Raw genomic sequence first — 23015 nt, forward strand, 5'->3', positions numbered from 1 at the left:
TAGTCCCAAACTGGCCTGGAACTTCCAATCCTCAGGCTCAGTCTCAAAGTGGTAGGATTATAGATAGCTGGCTTCTAGCCAAAAAAGGTTCCTTTTTAACTCGGTGTAACCCACAGAGTGTTTTCCAGAGCCATTGCCATAGCGCTGAAAGGTCCAGGAAAGCTTGGCTCACACAGAGTCACATGAGCTGGGGTAGTCCGACCTAGCCCTTCCCGCCCCCTACATTTCTTAGAGCTTTTCCGCGAGGCGGGGCACCTGTGGCCCCGCCCTTCGCCACCTTCCCACCCAAACTACAAGTCCCATCGTGCCTCGCGCTCACGCGCACTACGTGAGAGCAAGATGGCCGACGCGGCGGCCGGGCCTGGTGGCTCCGGAACGGTAAGGGTGGGGAGGCGCGGCGTAAAGTCGAGAGGATTTGGCTCTTCTGGATCTTTTCCATGGTTTGGGCCACAGTCTCTTGGGCCATTCTGAGATCCGATGGTTGGAAAGTCTTCCTGGCCAAATGCGTCCCCCGCTGCTTGAGACTTGGCGGCGGCCTCCTAAATTGGTGCACCTGAGACGTGATTGGCTCGTTCCCTGGTGAGGGTGGGAACCCGGAACGCCTTCTGATTGGTCTGAAGAAGCTGTTTTCATCCTCTTACTGGCCAGCCAAAGTTGGAAGGGGGTTCCTTTTCAAAGTATTTACCTTCCTCTCCTTTCTTTGAGGTTACTTTAGCCCTCCCCTGAGTCCGGTGTTACTGCTTTCATTTTCCGTGTTAATGTAGTGGTGTGGATGGAACAAAAGACAGTAGATTTATTCGTCCAGTCTCATAATTCGTGTATATATTCCTTTTTTTTTTTTTTTGGTCTTTTTTTTCCCCCTGAGACAGGATTTCTCTGTGGAACAGCCCTGGCTACCTGGAACTCGCTGTGTAGATGTAAACTAGGCCGACACACAGAGCCTCCTGCCTCTGCCTCCCGAGTGCTGGCATTAAAGGTGTGCACCACCACTACCCGGCTTGTGTATATATTCTGATAATTTGCTCTAGAAAGAAGTGAAGGGGCTGGAGAGATGGCTTAGTGGTTAAGACCTGCAGGTGATCTTCCAGAACACTCGAGTTTGGTGGGTCGGTTTGCAACCACCTGTAACTCCAGCATAACGGAATCCGACGCTCTCTCCAGGCTTCTGGAAACACTTGCACTCACATGAACACACACACACCACACATATCTACGTGTAATTTTTTTTTTTTATTGAGCAAGTAGTGTTTATCTTATTGGAAGCCTCTGGATTTGGATGCTCAGTTATTACTCACTTGGTGAGATCTGTAATTCTAAGTATTGACACTGATAAATATTTAGCAGAAGAACCTTTGCTAGCCAGGCCACAGTTGCTGCATGCCTGTAATTTGTATGCCGAGGAGGCGGAAGTTAGAGGATGGCAGTATAGTCCTGGGCTCCACATCCAGCAATAGGCCAGCCCGAGTGAACTACACAGTGAGACTTCTGTTTGCCATCGATGGTGTGTGCACTTTGTGCTTTCATCCTGGCCTAGCGGTAAAAAGTCTCCTCTTTGTGGGCTTCCGCTTCCAGAGACCAGGAAGTAAGCAGTCCACTAACCCTGCGGATAACTACCATCTGGCCCGGAGGAGGACTCTGCAAGTGGTTGTGAGCTCCTTGCTGACCGAGGCCGGATTTGAGAGCGCGGAGAAAGCATCTGTGGAAACACTGACAGAAATGCTGCAGAGCTGTGAGTACCGAGAGCCCAGCTTCAGAAACTCTTATCTTAGATACTGCCCCCTTTTCCTGGAAGGCCGAGGCTTACCTTCAGACAGAAGAAAAAAATTGTCCATTTTAGCATAGGACCTGTTTGTTTTGATGTTTGTATGTGTGGTAAGAGATGTAGCGATATTGTCATTTTAATCATTGTCATTTAATCATTGACATTAAGTGCGCACTCACAGTGCTGTACCACGGCAACTTTTATAAAGGAAAACATTTAATTGGGGTCACTTACAGTTTCAGAGGTTCAGTTCATTATGGTTGTGGCTGGGAGCATGATGCCATGCAGGCAGACAAGATGGTGCTGGCTTCGTCTTGATAATGCAGGCACAGGACATGGACTGTGACACTGGGAGTAGCTTGGGCATAGGAGACCTCAAAGCCCACCCCATAATGACACACTTCCCTACCCCAACAAAGTCACACCTAATAGTGACACTCCATTGGGAGCCATTTTCTTTCTAACCAGCACGTGTGTGTGTGTGTGTGTGTATCATATCCTTTTAAAATTACTCTTATAAGTTGTGTGTATGGTGGGGACTGTATGCTTGCCATAGCACAGATATGGAGGTCATAGGATAACTTGTGGGAATCAGTTTGCTCCTTCCATCCTCTGAGACCCAGGGATGGAACTCTAGTCATTGGCAGTAAACCATTGAGCCATTTTGATTTTGCTTTTTATTTGCTTTTTCTCTTTACTTCAGATAAATGGAATCTGAAAATATTTGTCATTTTTGTGCCTGGCTTATGTGATTTAACATAGTGTTTCAAAGTTTATCCATGTTATAGATTTCATTCCTTTTGAAGAATTTCATTCTTTTTGAGGGATGAACACATACTCCGTTGTAGAGCTGGATAGGGTGGGCGCACTATAACCCTAACCCTTGGGAGGTAGAGGCCAGAACAGCTGGCCAGGTCTAGTTTCTGCTCCCCATGGAATTTGAGGCCATATGGAAACCTGTCAGAACAAACGTCAGTGCTCCGTGTGATGTGTGTGCCCCAGTTGGTTTATCCACTGGAGTCTCAGTGGAGAGACTCCTCTCCACCTTCTGACTGTTGAGAATTGGGCTGCCGTGTGTGAGTGTACACAGTGCTGTTTGAGCCCTGCCTTTGCTTGTGGGGTGTATATGTAGAGTAGAACTGTGACTCACTGGTAACCCTATGTTGAATTTGGGAGGAACTGTGGCCTTTGACCCTTGTAGACATCTCAGAAATCGGGAGAAGTGCCAAGTCTTACTGCGAGCACACAGCCAGGACCCAGCCCACACTGTCGGATATCGTGGTCACACTGGTTGAAATGGGTGAGCGCATCTTCAGCATCTCCTGCTTTCTCATCTCTGAGTTGGGGCCACTAGGGAGGGAGGAAAGCCTGGTGGTTGGGGTGCCTGCTGAGTGTTCATGGATTCCCTCCTGTTTCCCTTGATCTGCTTTTAGCTTAGGAAGTTAAGAGGAGGAGACCCCTAAGTCCTTATTGGGGGACTCTGCTGGAGCATCTTTTAAGGGGCAGAATAGTGGCTAAGTTGGGAGCTTAAGCCTCCTTTCCCCACTGTGAACGTCCCTTTTGTATTCACGGGCCTAGGCAGTGATTGGCTTTCTTGTCCCTAGGGTTCAATGTGGACACTCTTCCTGCTTATGCAAAACGGTCTCAGAGGATGGTCATCACTGCACGTAAGTGGCTTTGGAACCCAGGCACTTAGTGAGTACTCAGGTGTGACTCAGCTGGAGAGTAGGACCTCAGAGTGGCAGCTGTTCTTGTTGCAGGCTCCCTTCCAGTCTTTGGGAGGGGTTAACTCCCCATAGCCTCATTTGATCTGGGCAGTGGGATTACAGTGTGAAGCTTCTTCCCCACACAGCTAAACCATTTCTGAGCTCCTGCTGTTGTACCGCAGCCCTGAAGAGCAGACGCGATACGACTATTAAAGTTCTTGCTTCTGCAGGTCAGAGTTGGCAAACTAGGATCTGTGGGCAAAATGTGGTCCCACTGCTTGCTTTTTTTTTTGGTTTTTTGAGACAGGGTTTCTCTGTGGCTTTGGAGCCTGTCCTGGAACCACTGCTTGCTTTTGTGAATAAAGTTCCACTGGCGTGCAGCTGTACCCACTTGCCTGTCATTGCTTTCATGTTTTATTTATTTATTTTTGTAAATATTTATTATGTATACAATATTCTTTATGTGTGTATGCCTGAAGGCCGGAAGAGGGCACCAGACCCCATTACAGATTGTTGTGAGCCACCATGTGGTTGCTGGGAATTGAACTCAGGACCTTTGGAAGAGCAGGCAATGCTCTTAACTGCTGAGCCATCTCTTCAGCCCTGCTTCCATGTTTTAAAAGCAGCTTTGTGGCTTGCACCATCCGAACTGCTGCTCTTTGGTGACTACTCATGAGGGTGAGGGTACTCTAGAGCTCTAGTACACTGGGGATGCATAATGATGGCTAGGCTAGCCTGAGCTACACAGGCAGGACGCTGGCTACTCGTGAGGGTGAGGGTACTCTAGAGCTCTAGTGCACTGGGGATGCATAATGATGGCTAGGCTAGCCTGAGCTACACAGGCAGGACACTGGCTCAAAAAACAAGCAAACAAAAGAAGTCTAAACTATGTCTAATGTATCCCTGTTGAGAAGGTTAATTCTGCTTTAGATAAGTAGGTCCCTTAAGCTAAGTAAGGAGTAACTGCTTTAGGCTTTAGGACTTGGGGTGAATTGCTGTATTTGTCTTTTTTTTTTTTTTTTTTTTGGTTTTCGAGACAAGGTTTCTCTGTGGTTTTGGAGCCTGTCCTGGAACTAGCTCTTGTAGACCAGGCCAGTCTCGAACTCACAGAGATCCACCTGCTTCTTGTATTTGTCTTTTAAAGTTACTCTTTTTCATTGGCATCTTTTTAGATACTGCATCTGTTTACTGTGTGTGTGTATGTGACTATCAGAGGAAACTTTGTGAGGCTGTCTCCCTCCACCATGTGGGTTCTGGCGATTGGTTTCGTCACCATCTTGCCACCTGCATTGGAGAGAGGCAGTGGAAAGCACAATTTTCCTTCCCATCCTGTAATTGTTAAGCCCACACTTCTCCCAGCTTAGTATTTGTTATTTGGGGTCTCTGAACAGTGTGTGTGTGCAGGGGATTGGACCTCAGGGCCTCTTGCATGCCGAGTAAAAGCTGCACTGAACACTGTTCCTAGTACCCTTGCGGTCCCTGGAAAGATAGCCAGCAGCCTCTTTAATGCCCTTAATGAACTTCAGCATGTTCTTTTATGTGGTGGCTTTGGTGATGGCCACTCTTCTATTGATGCAAGGGGCTTACTGTTGTCTGTAGAATGCAGGGGATGAAGAAGTAACCAGTTGTGATTCTGTTGCAGCTCCGGTGACCAATCAGCCAGTGACACCCAAGGCCCTCACTGCAGGGCAGAACCGACCCCACCCACCACATATCCCCAGTCATTTTCCTGAGTTTCCAGATCCCCACACCTACATCAAAACTCCGGTGAGTGGTGGAGCCGCCAGGGGCTGTGAGTGATGTGAATGCAGCTGGTGGCAGTGCCATTCAGTTCTCATGACTTTGCCTAGAGAGACGCAACCTTGTTATGGACATGGTGGCCCAGCCCTGTAATCCTGCGGCAGAAGGGTTGCCACGAGTGTGAGGCCAGCCTGGGCTACAGACTGAGCTGCTGCTGCTCAGGACTGCAGTCTCCCAGTGTCCTGGGGCTGCTGTGACAAAGTGCTACACCGTAGATGACGTAGAGTCATAAAAATATATTATTCCATAGGCCTAGGGGTCAGAAGTTCAAAATTAAGGTGTTATCAGGGCCACGCTCCCTCTCAAACCTGTAGGAATCTGTTCACCTTGCCCTAGCCAAGGACAGGCCAGCCTTTCTCCAGCGTTTTTTGGTTTATAGGTGTGTCACTCCTATCTGCCTGTCTCTGCGTGGTGCTGGCTTTCTGTTTAACACACTGTCTGTCTCCCTGATGGACACGTTTGTCCTTCATGACTTCGTTCTAATTGATGACATCTTTGGTGACTTGTTGCCAAATAAGGTCATCTGAGATGCCAGGAGTTAGGAGTTGACTATATCTAAACGTTTTTATGGGAATACAGTCTGTTCCTAGTGCTCATACCCCTTTTATATAGTGCATCCTGACGATAAAATAATGTAAGGAGCTCCTTTCAGTGTTGGTTTCTGAGATTGAGTCTCAGGCGGCTCATGTTGGCCTCCAACTCAGGACGTAGTTATAGATGACTTCAAATTCCAGGACCTTCTCCTCTCCCTTTGAAGTGGTGAGACCACAAGTGTATCTCATTACACCCGCATCAGATGCTGTACATACGAATATTATCACTTAGCCTGCTACAAATAACATACATTAAAAAATAACTTCACCCTTTTGTTGAAAAAAAAAAGTCCAGAAAAAAACTGTGACCTCTTGAGTGGGAGCCTTGCGTGGCCTCTGCTTTTCTTTCTGAAATGTTGGTGTAGGATATTAAATCAGAGGTTCAATCTTTAGGTCATTTTACTTTAATTCTTTTTTTTTGGTGGGGGGTGGGCAGGGTTTTTCTGTGTAACAGCCCTGACTGTCCCTGAACTCACTCTGATTCCCTGAACTCCTAGAGATCCTCCTTCCTCTGTCTCCCAAGTGCTGGAATTAAAGCCACCTGGCCAATTTAAATTCTTTAATGGTTCTCCTTGTTGAAAAAGTTCCATCCAGAACCTGTGAGTAGGTGTGCTGGCACAGACCTTAACTCATAGCATTTGGGAGGCAGAGGCAGGAGGATCTCTATTGTATCCCAGGACAGCCAGGGCTAGTGAATCCCTGTCTCAAACAAAAACACGGCTGGAGGCCGGGCGGTGGTGGCGCACGCCTTTAATCCCAGCAGTTGGGAGGCAGAGGTAGGCGGATCTCTGTGAGTTCGAGACCAGCCTGGTCTACAAGAGCTAGTTCCAGGACAGGCTCCAAAACCACAGAGAAACCCTGTCTCGAAAAACCAAAAAAAAAAAAAAAAAAAAACACGGCTGGAGAGATGGCTCAGTATTTAAGAGTGCTTGCTGCTCTTTCAGAGGAACGGAGTTCAATTCCCAGTACCCATGTTGGGCAGTTGCCTTCCAGGGGATTTGCCATCTTCTTCTGGCCTCTACAGGCACTTGCATGGATGTGAGCATTTCCCCCCTTGCCCCTTCTCTATTCCTTCTTCTCCCGTCTTCACCTACACATTAATAAATAAAATCTTCAAAGCTAGGGCCTAGGGTAGTAGCTCAGTGGCAAAACTCTTGGCCTAGCCTATAGAAGTTGTACTCCTAGGGCTGGAGGGATGGCTCAGAGGTTCTTCCAGAGGACCCAGGTTCAATTCCCAGCTCCCACGTGACAGCTTATGGCTGTCTATAACTCTGGTTCCAGGGGACCCAGCACCCTCACACAAACCTACATGTAGGCAAAACATCAATGAACATAAAATTAAAAAATAAATAAATTATAAAAAACAGAAGTTGTACTCCCAGTACACAGACATAAAATAGATAAAAAAGTTTTTTATTTAAAAATTAAATTTTTAATTTTGCCAGGTGATAGTGGTGTATGCTTTTAATCCCAGCACTGGGAAGGCAGAGGCAGGAAGATCTCTGTGAATTCCAGGCTAGCCTGGTTTCTAGAGCGAGTTCCAGGACAGGCTCCAAAGCTAAAGAGAAACCCTGCCTCAAAAGAACCAAAATAGAGGGGCTGGAGAGATGGCTCAGAGGTTAAGAACACTGACTGCTCTTCCAGAGGTCTGAGTTCAATTCCCAGCAACCACATGGTGGCTTACAACCATCTGTACTGAGATCTGGTGCCCTCCTCTGGCATGCGGGCATACATCGAGGTAGAATGTTGTATACATAATAAATAAATAATAAACAAAAGAAAGCTTTAAAAAAAATAAAATAGATAGATAGATGATAGATAGATCAATTAATATATTAAAATTTCAACTTATTGAGTGTCAGATTCCTTGAAATAACTACAACATTTTGGTTGCTTGTTTTTTGCTTTGAGTCAGGGTGTCACTTTGTAACCCTGACTGGCTTAAAACTCATTCTGTAGATGAGGCTGGCCTTGAACTTGTAGTCATTATCCTGCCTGTTGTCTCCCCAGTGCTGGCATTACAGGTATGTATTATGCCCAGATTCTGTTTTTAATGCGCATATTCAAAATCTGATTTTCATGTTAGGATGATTTTAGACTTGTCAGGAAATCCCATTCCTATATGTGATAAGGAAGACTGTAGATGACACAATCCAGTGGACTGTGAAACAGTAACCATGTTCACCAGTGCCTCCTTTTAACGCGCTGTGGGAGGCTGGAGAGACGGCTCAGTGTAAGAACACGTACTGCTCTTCCAGAGGACCCAGGTGTGGCTCCTAGCACCTGCAGTGGGTGTCTCACAGCCATCTCTAACTCCAGCTCCGGGGGTCCAATGCCTCGGACCTCCTCGGGCACCTGCACAAGCAATGCAACCCCCCCTAACATATACACAATAAAATACATCTTAAAAACAAGCCGCTCAGGCCAGGTGGGGTGTTACATACTTATAATTCTAGTACTAGAAGACTGGGGGTGGGGGGATGGAGGAGGTCACTTGTTTGTCCCAGCTGCCCAGAACCACACAGAAACTATATTAATTAAAACACTGCTTGGCCCATTAGTTCTAGCTTCTTATTGGCTAACTCTTATATTAATTTAACTCATTTCTATTAATTTGTATATCGCCACATGGCAGTGGCTTACTGGCAATGATTCGGCATGTCTGATTCTGGCAGCTCCATGGCATCTCTCCAACTCTGCCTTCTTCCTCCCAGCATTCAGTTCCATCTTCCCCTCCTACCTAAGTTCTGTCCTGCTACAGGTCCAAAGCAGTTTCTTTATTCATTAACCAATAAAAGCAACACATAGACAGAAGGACCTCCCCCCAAAGATTCAGGGGGAATCTTTGAAAAACCTTATTTTAATTTAATTTTTAGATTTATTTTGTGTATATGAGGTTTTTGCCTGCGTGTATGTCTGTGTATCACATACATGCCTGGTGCCTGAGAAAGTGGTGAGCCTCCCTGTGGGGCTGGGACTTGAACCCAGGTCCTTTACAAGAACAAAAGTGCTTTTAACCTCTATGCCAACTCTCCAGCCCTTGAGAAGTCTTTAGAGGGAAAAGCCTGGCTTTCTGTCATGAAAACATGCCTTTGCTGTTTTGGTCAGTGTTAAATGTCATCGCGACATTATAGTTTAGGACATTTGACAGTCTCTCATTCTTACGGGTTCTCAAGCATTTCCCCAGAGATGGCCAACAAAGGCACCAACTGGGAGGAGTTGCCTGTCCTCGGCTGTCTCAGTGGCATTTACAGTAACAGCCTTAGTCTGTTTTTCTTTCCTTTTTAGAAAATGACATTTATTTAATTTCTCCATGAGGGTGTGCAGTCACCCACAGTGTGTGTGGTGTGCAGGGAGTTGCTTCGCCTTTATGCACGTGATGAACACCACTGTCTGCAGGCCACCCTCCCCTCAGCCTTTGCTTCATTTCCCTCCTACCCCTCCCTCCTTTCCTCTCTTCTTTCTCCCTCTACCTCCCTCCATCCTTCTCTCCCACTCTCTCTCTCTTCCTCCCTCCCTCACCTTTGTTAGACCAGGCTGGCCTTGACCTCACTGAGATCTGCCTCACAGGTGATTGGATTAAGGCACGTTCCACCACACCAGTAGTCTGTAGTTCTCGAGGAACCTTTTGGACCAGTGCGTCAGTTTCGAGAGGGTGGGCTGAAAACAACAGGCTGGCACAGTGTGCAAATGCCACCTCATACCCTAGGATGCCAAGTTACTCTGGGGGAAAAGAGGTTCCTGCCAGGGCTCCTTGGGGCTCCTAGTCTTCCTGGAGGATCTCTGTCTTACACCTACGGATGGCTGCCATGGTGAACTATGTGGTAAATATTTGCACTTTTGTTGGCTGAGATGCTCGCTCTGCTTTCTTCCCATGCCGCTCTTCACATAGCTTCCCTCAGTGTTAGTTAGCAGGTCGTGTTCTCAGAAGGACACAGCTGCAGCAAGACAGGGCCTGAGAAGATTGAAGGCAGCATAGGCTCAGCCTGGTGTCTCTGTTGTTCTAGACATACCGTGAACCGGTGTCTGACTACCAGGTCCTGCGAGAGAAGGCTGCATCTCAGAGGCGAGACGTGGAGCGAGCCCTCACACGGTTCATGGCCAAGACGGGCGAGACCCAGAGTCTTTTCAAGGATGACGTCAGCACTTTCCCCTGTGAGAGTCACCTCTTGTGGGAGCCCTGTTTTGTTGTTTGAGATAATCACACCCTCTTTCCTTTTTCTCTGTAGTGGGGAGAGATGAGTGAGCCTTCGTGTTTTTTTCTAGTGCGGTCTATTCTGCAGATCTCTGGATCCTTCCTCCAGGCCCCGAGATACTATTCCGAACTGTTGGCTGCTCAAGGCAGTGAGTTTAGGTTACCTCACTGGTGGCTGAGCCCTGGGCAGCTGAGTCTCCCGTAGAAGTGATAGACCAGCTGGTAGCAGGGACACTGGCATCTGCAGCCAGTTGCCTCTCAGCTTCCTTTCTTGGGTTACATCTCATTTAGGCTTTGTTGACCAAGTCAGTCATCTCCATAGGGGACCTCGGGTTATGCAGAGGTGAATGGGGAGCTTGGTCTAGTCATTTGGGAAGCTTCCACTCGGTGCCTGCTGTGTGCCTGGCTCTGCAGTCACTGTGGCTGGAGGCCACCAGGTGCTAACCTTTTCCCACACATCCCCTCAGGCAGCCCATCCAGACCTGTGAGTTAGCAGTCCTTAGCTTTGTCTTTGCAGAACGTAGAGGCTTGTGGGAAAGGGGAATTAACTAGCTCGAGGTCATGGCCACCAGGCAGCAGGGCAGCATTCATACCTGGCTCCCTCTGGCTGCTCGACAGAGTCCTGTCTCTCTCTTCCAATCCCCAGTGATTGCTGCCAGACCTTTCACCATCCCCTACCTCACAGCCTTGCTTCCCTCTGAGCTGGAGATCCAGCAGATGGAAGAGACAGACTCCTCGGAACAGGATGAGCAGACAGACACAGAGAACATCGCTCTTCATATCAGCACGGTGGGTTCACCCTTCTGCCTGCCTCACAGTACCCCGAAACAGTCTGTCCTATACTAGGCCCCCAGGTCTATCCCAGGTCTCTGGCCGTCTGTTAGAAGCTTGCATGATGGGCCTGTGTGACCGTCTCTGTCTGAGGGACATCCTGGGAGTCGCCCGTGTAGTGAATGCTGACGAGCACTGCAGGTCCAGATCCTGTTCAAGTGCTCGGAAACTCATAGAAGGCAAGACCAACAAAGCCCCGCCCTCGGAGCTAAAGGTTCAGGACAGCTGTGGAAGGGGTAGAAGAATTAGAAGGTGACATTTGAGTCACGACCTGAAGAGACCAATGCCTGATTGTGGCTCTGGGTTGAGTTTCCAGGCACCGAGCTTAGCATCTGAAAGGGCAGCCTGAGGTGGAGCAAGCTAATAGAGCAAGCTAACTCGTACCCCTCTCAGTTTCAGACTGTACAGCCATACAGCCACACACTCTTCTATACAAAGAATATTTTTTTAAAAAGACAGTTATTTGGACTTGTTATATTCTGGTGGCCTATAAAATGTAATCATGTGTTAAGAATCCCAATCCTGCCTCCTGCAAGGTCCTGGGATTGCAGCAGGACACACAATCACGCTTCACTCAGTGTCCAGTTTTAAACTGTCCTCTCATCTCCTGATGACAGTGTGTCTCTCAGGGACTCTTGCTATGGGGCACTTTAACCCTGGCCTCTTTCTCCAGGTCCTTAAACATAAAGGAACCATTAGTTTTAGAGTGGTTAATTGTTTTTTGTTCTCTCCTACATCTGAACTAGTGCTCTGGTGCAACCAGAAGTTTTTTTTTTACTCCTGGATGAGAAACCGCGCCAGTCATCCACTCAGTGAGCACCCATTTTGCAGTGACCATTGTCAGACACTATTCTGGCTGTGGAGAGGAAAGCAGTGACCCCATAGATAAAATCTCTGCTTTTAGAGCCAGTATGTGCAGTGGGAGAAGGAATTAAACCTGATGTGTGAAGTCATCACTCAGAGTATTCAAGATGAAAGTGCCATGGACAGAACAGTACCTGGTGAGATGGAGGCTTTGCTTCTCAGGAGTAGCATGCTCAAGGTGGACCACCAAGTGAGGGACATGAGGGGGAGAGGAGAGGTGAACTATGCCACTCTCTGGGCGAGAGGGTCCTCGTAGAAGTAACGGCTGGTGCAGAGGACCTGAGAAACACCAGCATTTGAGATGGAGAGCCAGGACAGGGAAGGGAGAGGAAGGGCCAGTCTAATGGGACCAACTGTTTCCAGAGCTGGGTACCAACTCTCTCCAGAGCTGGGTACCAACTGTCTCCAGAGCTGGGTACCAACTGTCTCCAGAGCTGGGTGAGATAAGTTGCAGGCGGGCGTGGAGCCAAGGAGAGACATTTCTGAACTTCTGCATGCATCACCAGTGGCTGTGGTGCAAGCAAGCCTGAGGGAGTGCTGCTCTGTTAGAAGCTGCCACAGTGATGTAGGCCAGGGAGAGATGGGGGTCCTTCTCCTCGGGTACACGCGGCAGGGAAAGTGGAAATGGTCTGGTTGCATTGATTGATGCCAAGAGGATGTTCTGACAGATGAAAATTGAGTGATAGAAAAGAAGCAGGTGGGATTGCAGAACTCACTGCGCAAGCCCCTGAAGGATGGTAACGCCACCACAATGGGAGGACTAGGGGTAGGGTACCCGAGGAAGCTGAGGCACATTGAATGTGAGGTGCCCGTGGGATGCATCTATGGCGCTGTCAAGCAAGCAGCTGGGAGTCTGAATAGGGAACTGGCGGTGAGAGAGGACGTGGTTGGAGTCGGACTTGGAGCTGTTGGCTTGGAAGTGGAATGGACAGCCGTGAGACAGGTAGGGGCGGTGTGTGCCAGCCTTGCCCAAGTGCCCAAGGAACTCGTGCAAACCCCTCACTTTTTCTACAAGTAGTTAAGTCAATTGGATGCTTTACTTCCTGTCTCAAAGCTACCTAAAGGGACCAGAGTATAGCATTTCCACAGTGTCCAGCATCCTGCCTTTGTGGGAGCTGGAGCCAACCCTTCAGCCCTTCGCGTCACCCTCACTGTTACCTGAGGACATGTGTAAGGCACAGTCTAAGTGGCCTCTGAGTGTTGTTTGGATGTGGAGCAGTGGTCGATGGAGGGAGTGATAGGTGATACTCCGTTATACCCTTAAGAACTGAGGCAATGCCTTCAGTTCCAGCATTCAGGGAGGCTGAGGCAGGAGGATCTCTGTGAGTTCAAGGCCAGCCTGGTTTATAGAATGAGTTCCAGGACAGCCAGGGATGTTACACAGAGAAACCCTGTCTTGAAAAACAACGCACAACAAAAAGAATTGAGACAGGCCAGGGGCTGGGTGTCCACACAGACTTCCCGCACTGGTCCCCATGAGCGCAGCTGGTCTGGTGGCAGCTGTTTTGAGGAGGGACTCTCTGATGGCTGTAGGTCCACTCGTTGGGTTTAGTGTGAGTGTGGGAGGAATCAAGCACATGTGTTGTACAGGAAAATGGCTTTTCGGGGAGAACAGAGTTAATGGGGTGGTATGGATATGTAGCAAAACCTCTAGAAGCCATCCAGAGCCTTCAGGCCAGTAAGCCCGAGGCCAACTCTCCCGAGAGGAATCCTCTGTTCACAGTATCACAGTGACAGCAGCCACTGCTAGTTGGGGTCTGAGGCTCTCAGTTCTTCCAGGGAACCCTTGGCGTGTCACTGGGGGCCATGCTGGTTCAGCTCCTGGTTGCTAGGCCTGCATGGCCACGTCAGATTTTTGGTGTGAAATTTCATGTCCTGACCCTGCTGCCACTGCTCACTTTAAAGAAGTACAAAAATAAATTAAAGGCAAAGAGTATGGAAAATAAGGAGAGCACAAGTATTAATAAGGAAAGGAGAGTCGATTACCCGTACATCCAGGACACTGTAAGAGCCTGGTTGACAGTGACAGTGTGAACTTGTGGGGTCTGCAGGCTCCGCTTTGCCTTCACTTCTGGAATATGCTGGAATACAGTCATTGGTCCTTTGTTCCAAGTGCCAGAAATGAGAGATTTCGGAGAAATGTGTTGGGACTTATGTTATTTTGGGCCTAGGAGAGCTCTCCTGTGCCCTGGTTTGTTTTGGCTCTGTGTCTCTTACTCCAAGGTACCGACGGCTTTCCTTCTGTTACCCCATCGGCTTAGGCTTCCTCCCTGCAGCATGTAAATTCTAACCCTCACTCCCAGGCCTCCATTATCTCATCCCCACCTTCTGAAGAGTCAGGACCTGGAGTACCCCACTTTGTCAGCTCCCTGTAGAGCCAGACACTGCCCAGGTCCCATTGAGCCTGGGGCAGAGATGGCCACCCTGGAAAGTCAGTGGCTCCGGCTTCTCCTTTCTTGGTAGACACCAAAGCTAGCTCTTGGTATGGGCACAGCCTCTCTTCTCATGACACCAAAGCCGCTCTTGCTATGGGCACAGCCTCTCTCCTCATGCCACTGGTGCTCTGCTCTATTTCGGCTTTTGCTCAAAGGATGGCCCCGGAGCTGAGAAGGAAAACGCTTCTGTCCTGCAGCAGAACTCCTCCTTGTCTGGCAGCCGGAACGGGGAGGAGAGCATCATCGATAACCCGTATCTGCGCCCTGTGAAGAAGCCCAAGATCCGCAGGAAGAAGTGAGTTGGAGGCTGGGGTCCAGAGCCTGCTCCAGTCTGCTTGTCTGCTCCTTGGTAGGAATAGGCTCACCAGCGGGCATGAGCTTGGTGAGCACTCCTAGGGCAAGAGGGAGTCATCTTCCTCTGCCTGCCCGTCTCTCCTCAGCTCCCACGTGCAGCAGCTGCACTTCAGTGCCTGTGCCAAGGCAACCCTGTGAGCCCAGAGCTGCACTCCCCTGGGAGAGTGAGAGGGGCCCCGGGGCAGGCTCTCTGGTTCTTCTTCTCTCTAGGTCCCTCTCGTGAGCTGGGAAGGAAGCTGCCCTGTAAGTTAGAGGACACCGCTTTCCTGGGGCCTGAGATCAGAGGGAAGAAGAAGGTGGCGCCCTTTTGGCCTTGCCCAGGCTGTGTCTTTTTAGCAGTAGCCTTCTATGAAGGCAACCCTGTTTGCAAACAGGCAGGAGTCTGCTGGTGACTTCATTAATTCATCACAGGACTTGATTCCTTTGAAACCTGGAGGGCCAGGGAAATTGTTAGGAAGGAAAGGGTCCACTGCTCTGTGCCCTGCCTGGAAGACTACCAAGAGTATCTTCCAGACCTCCTGGATCCCCTCGTTGATCCACAAGAATCATGGCATTGATTTACAGCCCAGAACCTCATTCTCACTTCTCTCTACACCTGGGCCCCGAGACCCCTGCTGAGCTGGTAGACAGTGACTTTGTATCCCTCATCATGTTGGAAACAGACCCATGCTGCAGCTCTCTTCTGGGGCTGGCAGGAGCTAGGAGTACATGGGCTAATAAAGATAATGACAGTGACCATCAGAGCCTTGAATCTCTGACCAGCATTCGATTAAAGCTGACCACAGTGGAGTCATCCCCCTTGGAACGTGTGCCTCGGAGCACCTTTTTGGGAAGGATAGAGTTAGTTCTCCCAGGACTTGATAGAGGAGCCATGGATTTTAAGCACCAGGGAGAGAGCTTAGCAGCTGGGGGTGGGACTTGTTTTGAGGGCTAGGCTTAGCTGAGAAATCCAGCTGATGGTGGAAAGCCACATTCCCACTCGCTGGAGGGAGTGGGTTGAGGGTCCAGCTGAGTCCATGTGCCTGTCAAGCAAGTCTGAATCTGCCCACTCCCACTCCCTGGAGAGAAGACACCATCCTTCACTTTGCCACTAATCATGCAACATGATACCTCAAGGGAGATACTGGGAAAGTTGAGATCTTTGGCTTGTTTTGAAAAGAGGGACTGAAAAACCAAATCCAAGGAAGAGTGGCAGGGGCACGTGGGAATTGACATAGAGTGGATAAGTCGTCCTTGGATTGGAGTGCTGAACCCACGTGTCATTTTTCTCTCTGTACTCCACCTTGGCTGCTGCTTCTCCTCCTCTTCTTTCTCACTCTCTTACCCTGCGCCATGTGTTTTTTGAGACAGGAGCTCACTCTTGTAGCCCAGGCTATCCTAGAAATCACTGTATGCCAGGCTCAATGATCCTCCTGCCACGTGCTGTGATTATGACATGAACCACCATGCCTGGTTTCCAGTAACTTGGCAGGGGGGGATCAACCTTCCTTGCTGTTCTCTAGAACCTTTGGTCCCTTTGCCTGGAGGAAAAAACAAAACAGAACAAAACAAACAAAAAGCTCTGTGTCTGGAATTGAAGAAAGAGCAAGAGGTGGTGAGAAAATGAGCCTTTTTGGCTCTGGTCCAAACAGGAGTATTTTCATGGTGACTCAGAACTTCCGGGTCAGAATAAGAAGACCGGGCTGTGTGGATTCTGAGAGCTTGTGATGCAATTGGCAGCTCCTGGCCCAGTCAGTTGTAATCCAGTCCCAGGGTCTAACAGGAGCTACCACCCCTGGCTGTTCCTGATGCTCTAGCCAGCGTGTCTGTGTCTGTACTTCAGCACCATGTCACCGTCTGAAGCCAAGCCTGTGGAGCGTGTTGTGTGAGCTGAGGGGGCTGGCGCTGCCCTCGACCGCGGAACTGCACCGCTGTGATTGCTCTTAGAACAGAGATGATCTGAGTAGTGGTGTTTTGAAGTGTATAATTCTCAATGTATATCTATAGATTTCTATTTTTTATAAGTTGGGAGCGTCTTAGAGGGAAAAATAAAGTGATTTATAAAAAGTCTAATTAAATTCATAATACAAACTTTGTTTTTTTATAAAAGATATAATTTATTATGTATACAGAGTTATGCCTGCATGTATGCCTGCAGGCCAGAAGAGGGCACCAGATCTCATGACAGGTGGTTGGGAACCACTATGTGGGTGCTGGGAATTGAAGTTAGGGCCTCTGGAAGAGCAGCCAGTGCTCTTAACCACTGAGCCATCTCTCCATCCCCCATAATAAAGATTTTGTGAATGTATTTACTTTGTCATGCAGGCTTGTGAACCACCTTCCCCATGCTTCTCTTCATAACTACACACATCTCCTTCTCTCGCCACTCTGCCATTGGCGCTCCATCCAGATCAGTGAAATTAAGTCACCTTTGAAGGCTGGTTGACTTTCTTCACTCTACGCTGTCCTGAGACCCATTTGTCTCAGGTGGTTGTGTCAACAGTCTGTTTTTCTTTTTCATTTTTTGTATTTGTTTTTAAGACAGAGTCTCATTGGTAGCCCTGGACTGGAACTCACCCTGTAGACCAGGCTGGCCTCAAACTCAAAAGAGATCCCCAGCCTCCACAAGCTGGGGTCAAGGCATGTGCCACCATGCCCAGTTTAGTTGGTTTCCTTTTGTGTGCAGTGGCTTCTCATGTTGTGGCTGTGCTGCTGGGCCTGTGAACTGTCTTCATAGGGCCTTAGAAGCCTGTGAGCCTGGTGCAGTGGTACTCACCTTTAATCCCAGTGCTCCGGAGGCAGAAGCAGGTAGGTGTCTGAGCTTAAGGCCAGCCTGGTCTACATAATGAGTTCCAGAACAGCCAGAGCTACGTAGTGAAACCTTGTCTCTAAAGAACAAAAATAAGAGCCGGGCGGTGGTGGCGCACGCCTTTAATCCCAGCACTCGGGAGGCAGAGGCAGGCGGATCTCTGTGAGTTCGAGACCAGCCTGGTCTACAAGAGCTAGTTCCAGGACAGGCTCCAAAACCACAGAGAAACCCTGTCTCGAAAAACCAAAAAAAAAAAAAAAAAAAAAAAAAAAAAAAAGAACAAAAATAAGCAAGAAAAAGAAAAAAAAAAGAATGAATGAAATAAGTCTGTGATCAGCAGCTGTGCACAGGCTTCCGAGATAGCCGTGCTCACAGCCCTCAGGCCCCACCTATACAATTTCAAACACAAAACTCCAACACCTAATATCTTGTCAGTTCCAATTTATCTGTTTCTCTCCACACTGTGTGAAAGGAGGAGACTCACTGTGTATCCCTAATTGGCCTGGAACTCCTTTAAACTCAGATCTGCCTGTGTCTGCCTCCTGAATGCCAGAATCAAAGGGTAGGTTCCCTTGAAGTCTAGAAGAGGGCACTGGATTCCTAGGAGGTAGATTTATAAGAAATTGTGAGCCAGGCAGTGGTGCAGGCAGATCTCTGTGCTTGAGGCTAGCCTGGTCTACAGAGTAAATTCCAGGACAGCCAGGGTTACACAGTGAAACCCTGTCTCAAGAAACCCTATCTGAAAAAACAAAAAAAGATTGTGAGCTACCAGATATGGGTGCTGGGAGCCTGTGTTCTCGGGAAAAGCAGTCACATTCTTAGCCCCTGAGCCATCTCTAGCTGCCCTTCCACCCCCTTCTTTTGGAGACAGGGTCTCACTATGTAGCCCTGGTTGGGCTCGATCTTATCATGTGAACGAGGCTGGCCCTGAAGTCAAGAGATGTTATTCACTTCTAGTTACCTGTTTTTCTCATGTTTGTATGTGTGTGTGTGTGTGTGGGGGGGGTACCCTGAGGCCCTTTCACTGAACTACACTCCCATCTCAATAAAAGCTAAGGCTCTTGCTAGCCACAGTTCTGTTCACACATACTAACTCATGAATCCTCATATAGACTCTTTTTAAAGATATTTATTTTATGTATATGATGTTCCATCTGCAGGTACACCTGCATGCCAGAAGAGGGCATCAAATCCCCACTATAAATGGCTAAGAACCACTATACAGTTGCTGGGAATTGAATTCATGACCTGGAAGAGCTGTCAGTGTTCTTAACCACTGAGCCTTCTCTCCAGCCCTCACATATGTTCTTAAAACAAATGTTCTTAGGGTCTGCAGCTGAGAACACGGACCTGCCCTGCTCAGTCCCTGTAGTGGTGCTCAGGCCTTCTGCTCCACAGTCCATGTTTCCCTTAGATGCTCTTGCCTCCCAGTGGATGGTATTCTGTCCCTCTAATGCACTGGTACCATGTACTCAGTGGTTCCAGCACACATCCACACACCGATTGATTTACTGGTGGGAAGAGAAATTGGACACAGCCCCAGCCTGGCAGGACATTCTGGAATATGTAGACCCTGTCCTCAAACATGACATGCACATCTACGCACTCACACATGAATATACACATGTGTGTATGCCCCTCCACACAGACACACAAGTGTCACACAGATACACCCTCCACACAGAAATGAAACATCTGCTTCCCGTGAAAAGTGCAGCTAGCAGTGACTGGACTGCACATTGTGGCTTCCCTCTTCCTGGTTCCTTTGTCACCTGGGGTTCTGGTTGCAGTCACAGGATAGGAGGTAGAAGCCATTTCTTGAGTGCATGTTCCTGGGAACAGGGAGTGAAGAGGCTGGGGAACCTTGGTTTTTCTTCTGAGTGAGACCCAGAAGCTGCGCCACCCCAAACATGGGGTTGCCTAGTTGCGAAGGGAGTGAGGGCGTGTAGCTTTAGCTGAGTGGCTCTGGCCTAGGTAAGAATCGAGGGGCTTTTCACCTTGGAAGGAACTGATGGGCTTGTGGGCAATGGAACCTGTCACTAACGAAGCTTCAGGGAGTGCTCAGGAAAGTCTTGTTGGGACAGACAGCAAGCTACTGCACAGTGGTGAACACCTGCCCTGCCCTTCAGGCTCCCGGGTCAGTCCACAACCTCTGTTGTTAGGCCAGTAAGTGGCTTTTCTATCGACGCCCACAGCTTGGTCTTCCTTTCCTTTGATGGCTTTTCCCCTGAACTTGTCCAGCCAGGAAGTGTCCTGGAAGTACCACCTCTGACCTCAGGACGTGGTTCTCTGCTCCTCTACCTCCAACCATTACCTCCCAGCTGGGAGTGTTCTCTGTACCCAGCCATCTGGCTATACTATTTTTTTTTTTTTAAATAGGGTCTGTTGGGGTCCAGCTTCGACAGTTTCGTACGTTGTTCCAGGGCAGGGGCATGTGGATTAGAGATGTTAGGCAGAAGGAAACAAAGACACAGGACAGAGTCAGGAGGGCAACCCAGTGAGTACTGAATCCACCTGTGTTTATCTCTCATAGGCTTTCTAGACCCCAATCCAAAGAGGAGGGGGAGGACAAAAGACTTCTTTACCAAGAAGCAAGGAGCAAACAAAGTCTTCACCTTTTCAGTATCCAGAGCATCAAGTAACCACACCCTAGGTCAAAACATCCTGTTAGTAGCCACACCCTGGGTCAAACCGCCCCTCAATAACCTTGAAGGAGAAGGAATAGGCCTGAACTCTCTGACCTTTGGTCAAGAGGGAACAAATCCACATCTCTGGGCTCCATGTAGTCCTGTCTGCTGTCCTGGAACTCTATGTAGACCAGGCCAACCTCAGACTCGAGATCCTTCTGCCTCTGCCTTCCGGATGCTGGGCATAATACATGATTAGATTTATCTTGACTTAACCTCACCACTCTACCCAGACACACCACTCTTGCTGACTTTGGGGCAGGGTGCAGGCTTGGCAGCATGGACTTGCTTCCAAGTCCTCTGGGTAGGGGGCCAGGCCAGGGGCTTGTTCATTGACATCTTTTTTTTTTTTTTTTGAGACAGGGTTTCTCTGTAGCTTTGGAGCCTGTCCCTGTCCTAGAACTAGCTCTTGTGGACCAGGCTGGTCTTGAACTCCCTGGTCTCGAACTCCCAGAGATCCGCCTGCCTCTGCCTCCTGAGTGCTGGGATTAAAGATGTGCGCCACCATTCCCTGACTGTTCATTGACATTTGGAGGGTCACCAAGCTGCCTTCCTCGCCAGTGATGCTGCCTCCCCCAAATATTTGGGGCTCCCTGCTCTTCCCAGCATTCGTACCCCATTTGTGCCCCTGTAGTAAGACTGCAGATCCTCCCAGAGACTTCTATCCTGAGTCCAAACTGGCCCAAGTGCCAATCAGGTGCCCTGTCAGTTCTGTATTCTTCTGGGTCACTCAGCATCCTTTCATTTATTAGCAAACATGATCTGGAACTCCTGTGCATGCCAGGTGGCACTGTGCCAGCTCTGAGGGTACGGTGGTGTACAAGACAGACATAGCTCCCGCCTCCAGGGAATTCATTCACAATGGTAGATACACAAAACAAGATACACAAACCGAGACTAAGCCCATTTTAAGTTGTGAAGGGGTGCCAGACGGGCTTCCTGCCCTGCAAGGAGAAGGCCTTTACCCAGCTTCTGGGTCTGCAGTTCACTCCTGACGTTTGCCTCTCCTTCCAGCCCTTCAGCTTCTCCCCCATTTTACTCTTCCCATCTCCAGTCTCCCATTTGGCAAACAGCCACTGGGCGTCTGTGAGTGACCATATGGCAAACAGCGTAGCGTGGACCCAGGCCTCTGCCTTCCCCGAACTTACAATGTGCCTGGGGATGGACAGCTCACACACACACACACACATACACACACACACACACACACACACACACACACACACACACACGGAGTGTCGGGTGGTGAACCTGGGCAGGAAAGCATAGTGATGGATACATGGAGGACGGGGACAAGTGAGAGCCACAGCGGGTAGTGTGCAGAGTCTGGGCTAATAACATGGGGAGCAGGCAGTGTGCGCAGAGCCCGCACAGAAGCCAAGCAGGGACCAGTCAAAGGAGCTGTCCTGCCCGCCACCCACGTCCTTCAGAATCTCTTGACAGAGGACTAGAGACCTGGTGACACAGGTCATGAGTGGCCGCCTTTTTGGCAGGACAGATAACAGTAGCACGTACCACAAAATCGGGTGGCAGGAGTTGCTCAGGAGTTGCACTTTTTAAAAAGGTGGCCTGAAAAGAATGTTCTAGTTGAACAGAGCACAAAATGCAGCTATTGCTATGGAAAGGGAGCAGCGCACACAGCCGCACTTGTGGTCAGAGGCAGGAGTGTGTGCGCACCTGGAAGGTGGGAGGGTCGGGAGTGGCACCACTTGACAAGGGTTTGGGGTGTGTTCAGAGGGATGGGTAGGCAGGGGATCATGGGTAGGCCTGGGAGCATTCGGGTAGGAGGGAATGTGAGGAACACTATTTCTCTCAGTCAGTTCCACAGAGTTTGGCATTTGCCAGTTATAATTCATGGTAGGGTAGGGGGGTCATGCAGGAACTGGGGGTAGATTGGTCCCAGCCCCAGAGAGCTAGAATGTACCTGTACCTAAGGAGAGGCAGGAAACATTAACCTGGATACCTAGATGACACCGTCCTGTGGAGACTCGTGTTGCCAGGGAGATGGATAAACACAGGAACCTGTTCTGCCTCTCTGACCAAGAGAAGGTGTGAGTGGAGGGCTGGCCTGAGGCATGGAGGTCTGCTGAGATCCCAGTGGGGTGGGGTTGGCCAGTGGGACATTGGGAGAGGTGAGGAAGCAGAGCAGGGGAGGGCGGGTGAGGTACAGCTGGACGGAGCCAGCCTGAGAGGCCTGAGCCTCAGTCCCACTTGGCCTCTTGTAACATCTCTGAGGAGCCTTTGCCCTTATAAAACCAGATCATACCAGGCTAAGGAGGAGGGCTGGGGCATTTCTGTCATCTCCACATCAGGACCACCCCAGGAAAGGGGTGGCTGGGGCTGGCGAGCCTTCCCATGCCCTTGGAAGCACCACACGCCTTCATCCGCAGGCATCAGGGCCTCCATGGGCTTTCTGCAATCCTCCTTCCTTTTCTGGAACTGGGGATAGGGCTGAGGGTCTTGTGCATGCTGGGCTTGTGAGTGACAGCTCCAGCCCAGGGCTGTGTCCAGGGCATGCCAGGGGCCTCAGAGTCTTCTAGGTGTCTTAGTAGGAACAAGAGCCCGAGCCTTGTCATTTATTGCTACCTCTGAATTTTCCTGGTGACAGGCTTGTCATTGTTCTTGTCTCTCTCAGGCTCACCCTGAAGCAAGTGCTTAACTCTCTGAACATCATCTTCGATGGCCTAGCTGCAATTGTGGCAGAACCAGGCTATAGGTGAAGTTTTGTCATGGACTCTTCTGGCCCTGGGAACAAGTTCAAGGTATTTCCTCTCTTGGTGCTAATGGCTTATGGGCATCTACACTTTGTTTACCTTATTGTTTTTTCTTTGTTATAAGTAATTTAATTGTGACTAGATAATATATGTATATAGTAAAAAATTTAAAAGACAGAAATAGATATATTTAGTAATACACATAACAAATATCTTCCTCCTCCCACATCCTAGAGTCTCAACCGTGGGGCTTACTGATGAGTCGCTATGGCTTTATATATTCTTG

The 23015-nt window shown here is 49.2% G+C and overlaps 2 protein-coding genes across 8 annotated transcripts in view; both read left to right on the top strand.

Annotated features, from left to right (window-relative positions):
* The first annotated feature begins 334 nt into the window (after positions 1-334).
* Taf8 (TATA-box binding protein associated factor 8) lies at positions 335-22776 on the top strand. 7 transcript variants are annotated; one of them, XM_057794509.1, is made up of 9 exons: positions 335-378; positions 1573-1729; positions 2964-3062; positions 3367-3429; positions 5111-5235; positions 9869-10016; positions 10703-10845; positions 14342-14481; positions 22651-22735. In XM_057794509.1, exons 1-9 carry the CDS (start codon positions 340-342, stop codon positions 22733-22735), a joined length of 999 nt encoding a protein of 332 aa, XP_057650492.1. In that variant the 5' UTR covers positions 335-339. The 7 variants fall into 7 exon arrangements, with proteins under 7 accessions (XP_057650492.1, XP_057650493.1, XP_057650494.1 ...); XM_057794510.1 differs by having other exon boundaries at positions 14384-14481; XM_057794511.1 differs by having other exon boundaries at positions 14387-14481.
* Positions 22744-23015, top strand: part of Cimip3 (ciliary microtubule inner protein 3) — a 65576-nt gene continuing 65304 nt past the window's right edge. The window contains exon 1 of the mRNA XM_057794517.1: positions 22744-22777. Coding sequence (XP_057650500.1) covers positions 22745-22777 — 33 coding nt within the window. The 5' untranslated portion in view covers position 22744. The remainder of the gene's footprint in view (positions 22778-23015) is intronic.

Source organism: Chionomys nivalis, chromosome 19 (genome assembly GCF_950005125.1).
Source record: "Chionomys nivalis chromosome 19, mChiNiv1.1, whole genome shotgun sequence".
Lineage (NCBI taxonomy): Eukaryota > Metazoa > Chordata > Mammalia > Rodentia > Cricetidae > Chionomys > Chionomys nivalis.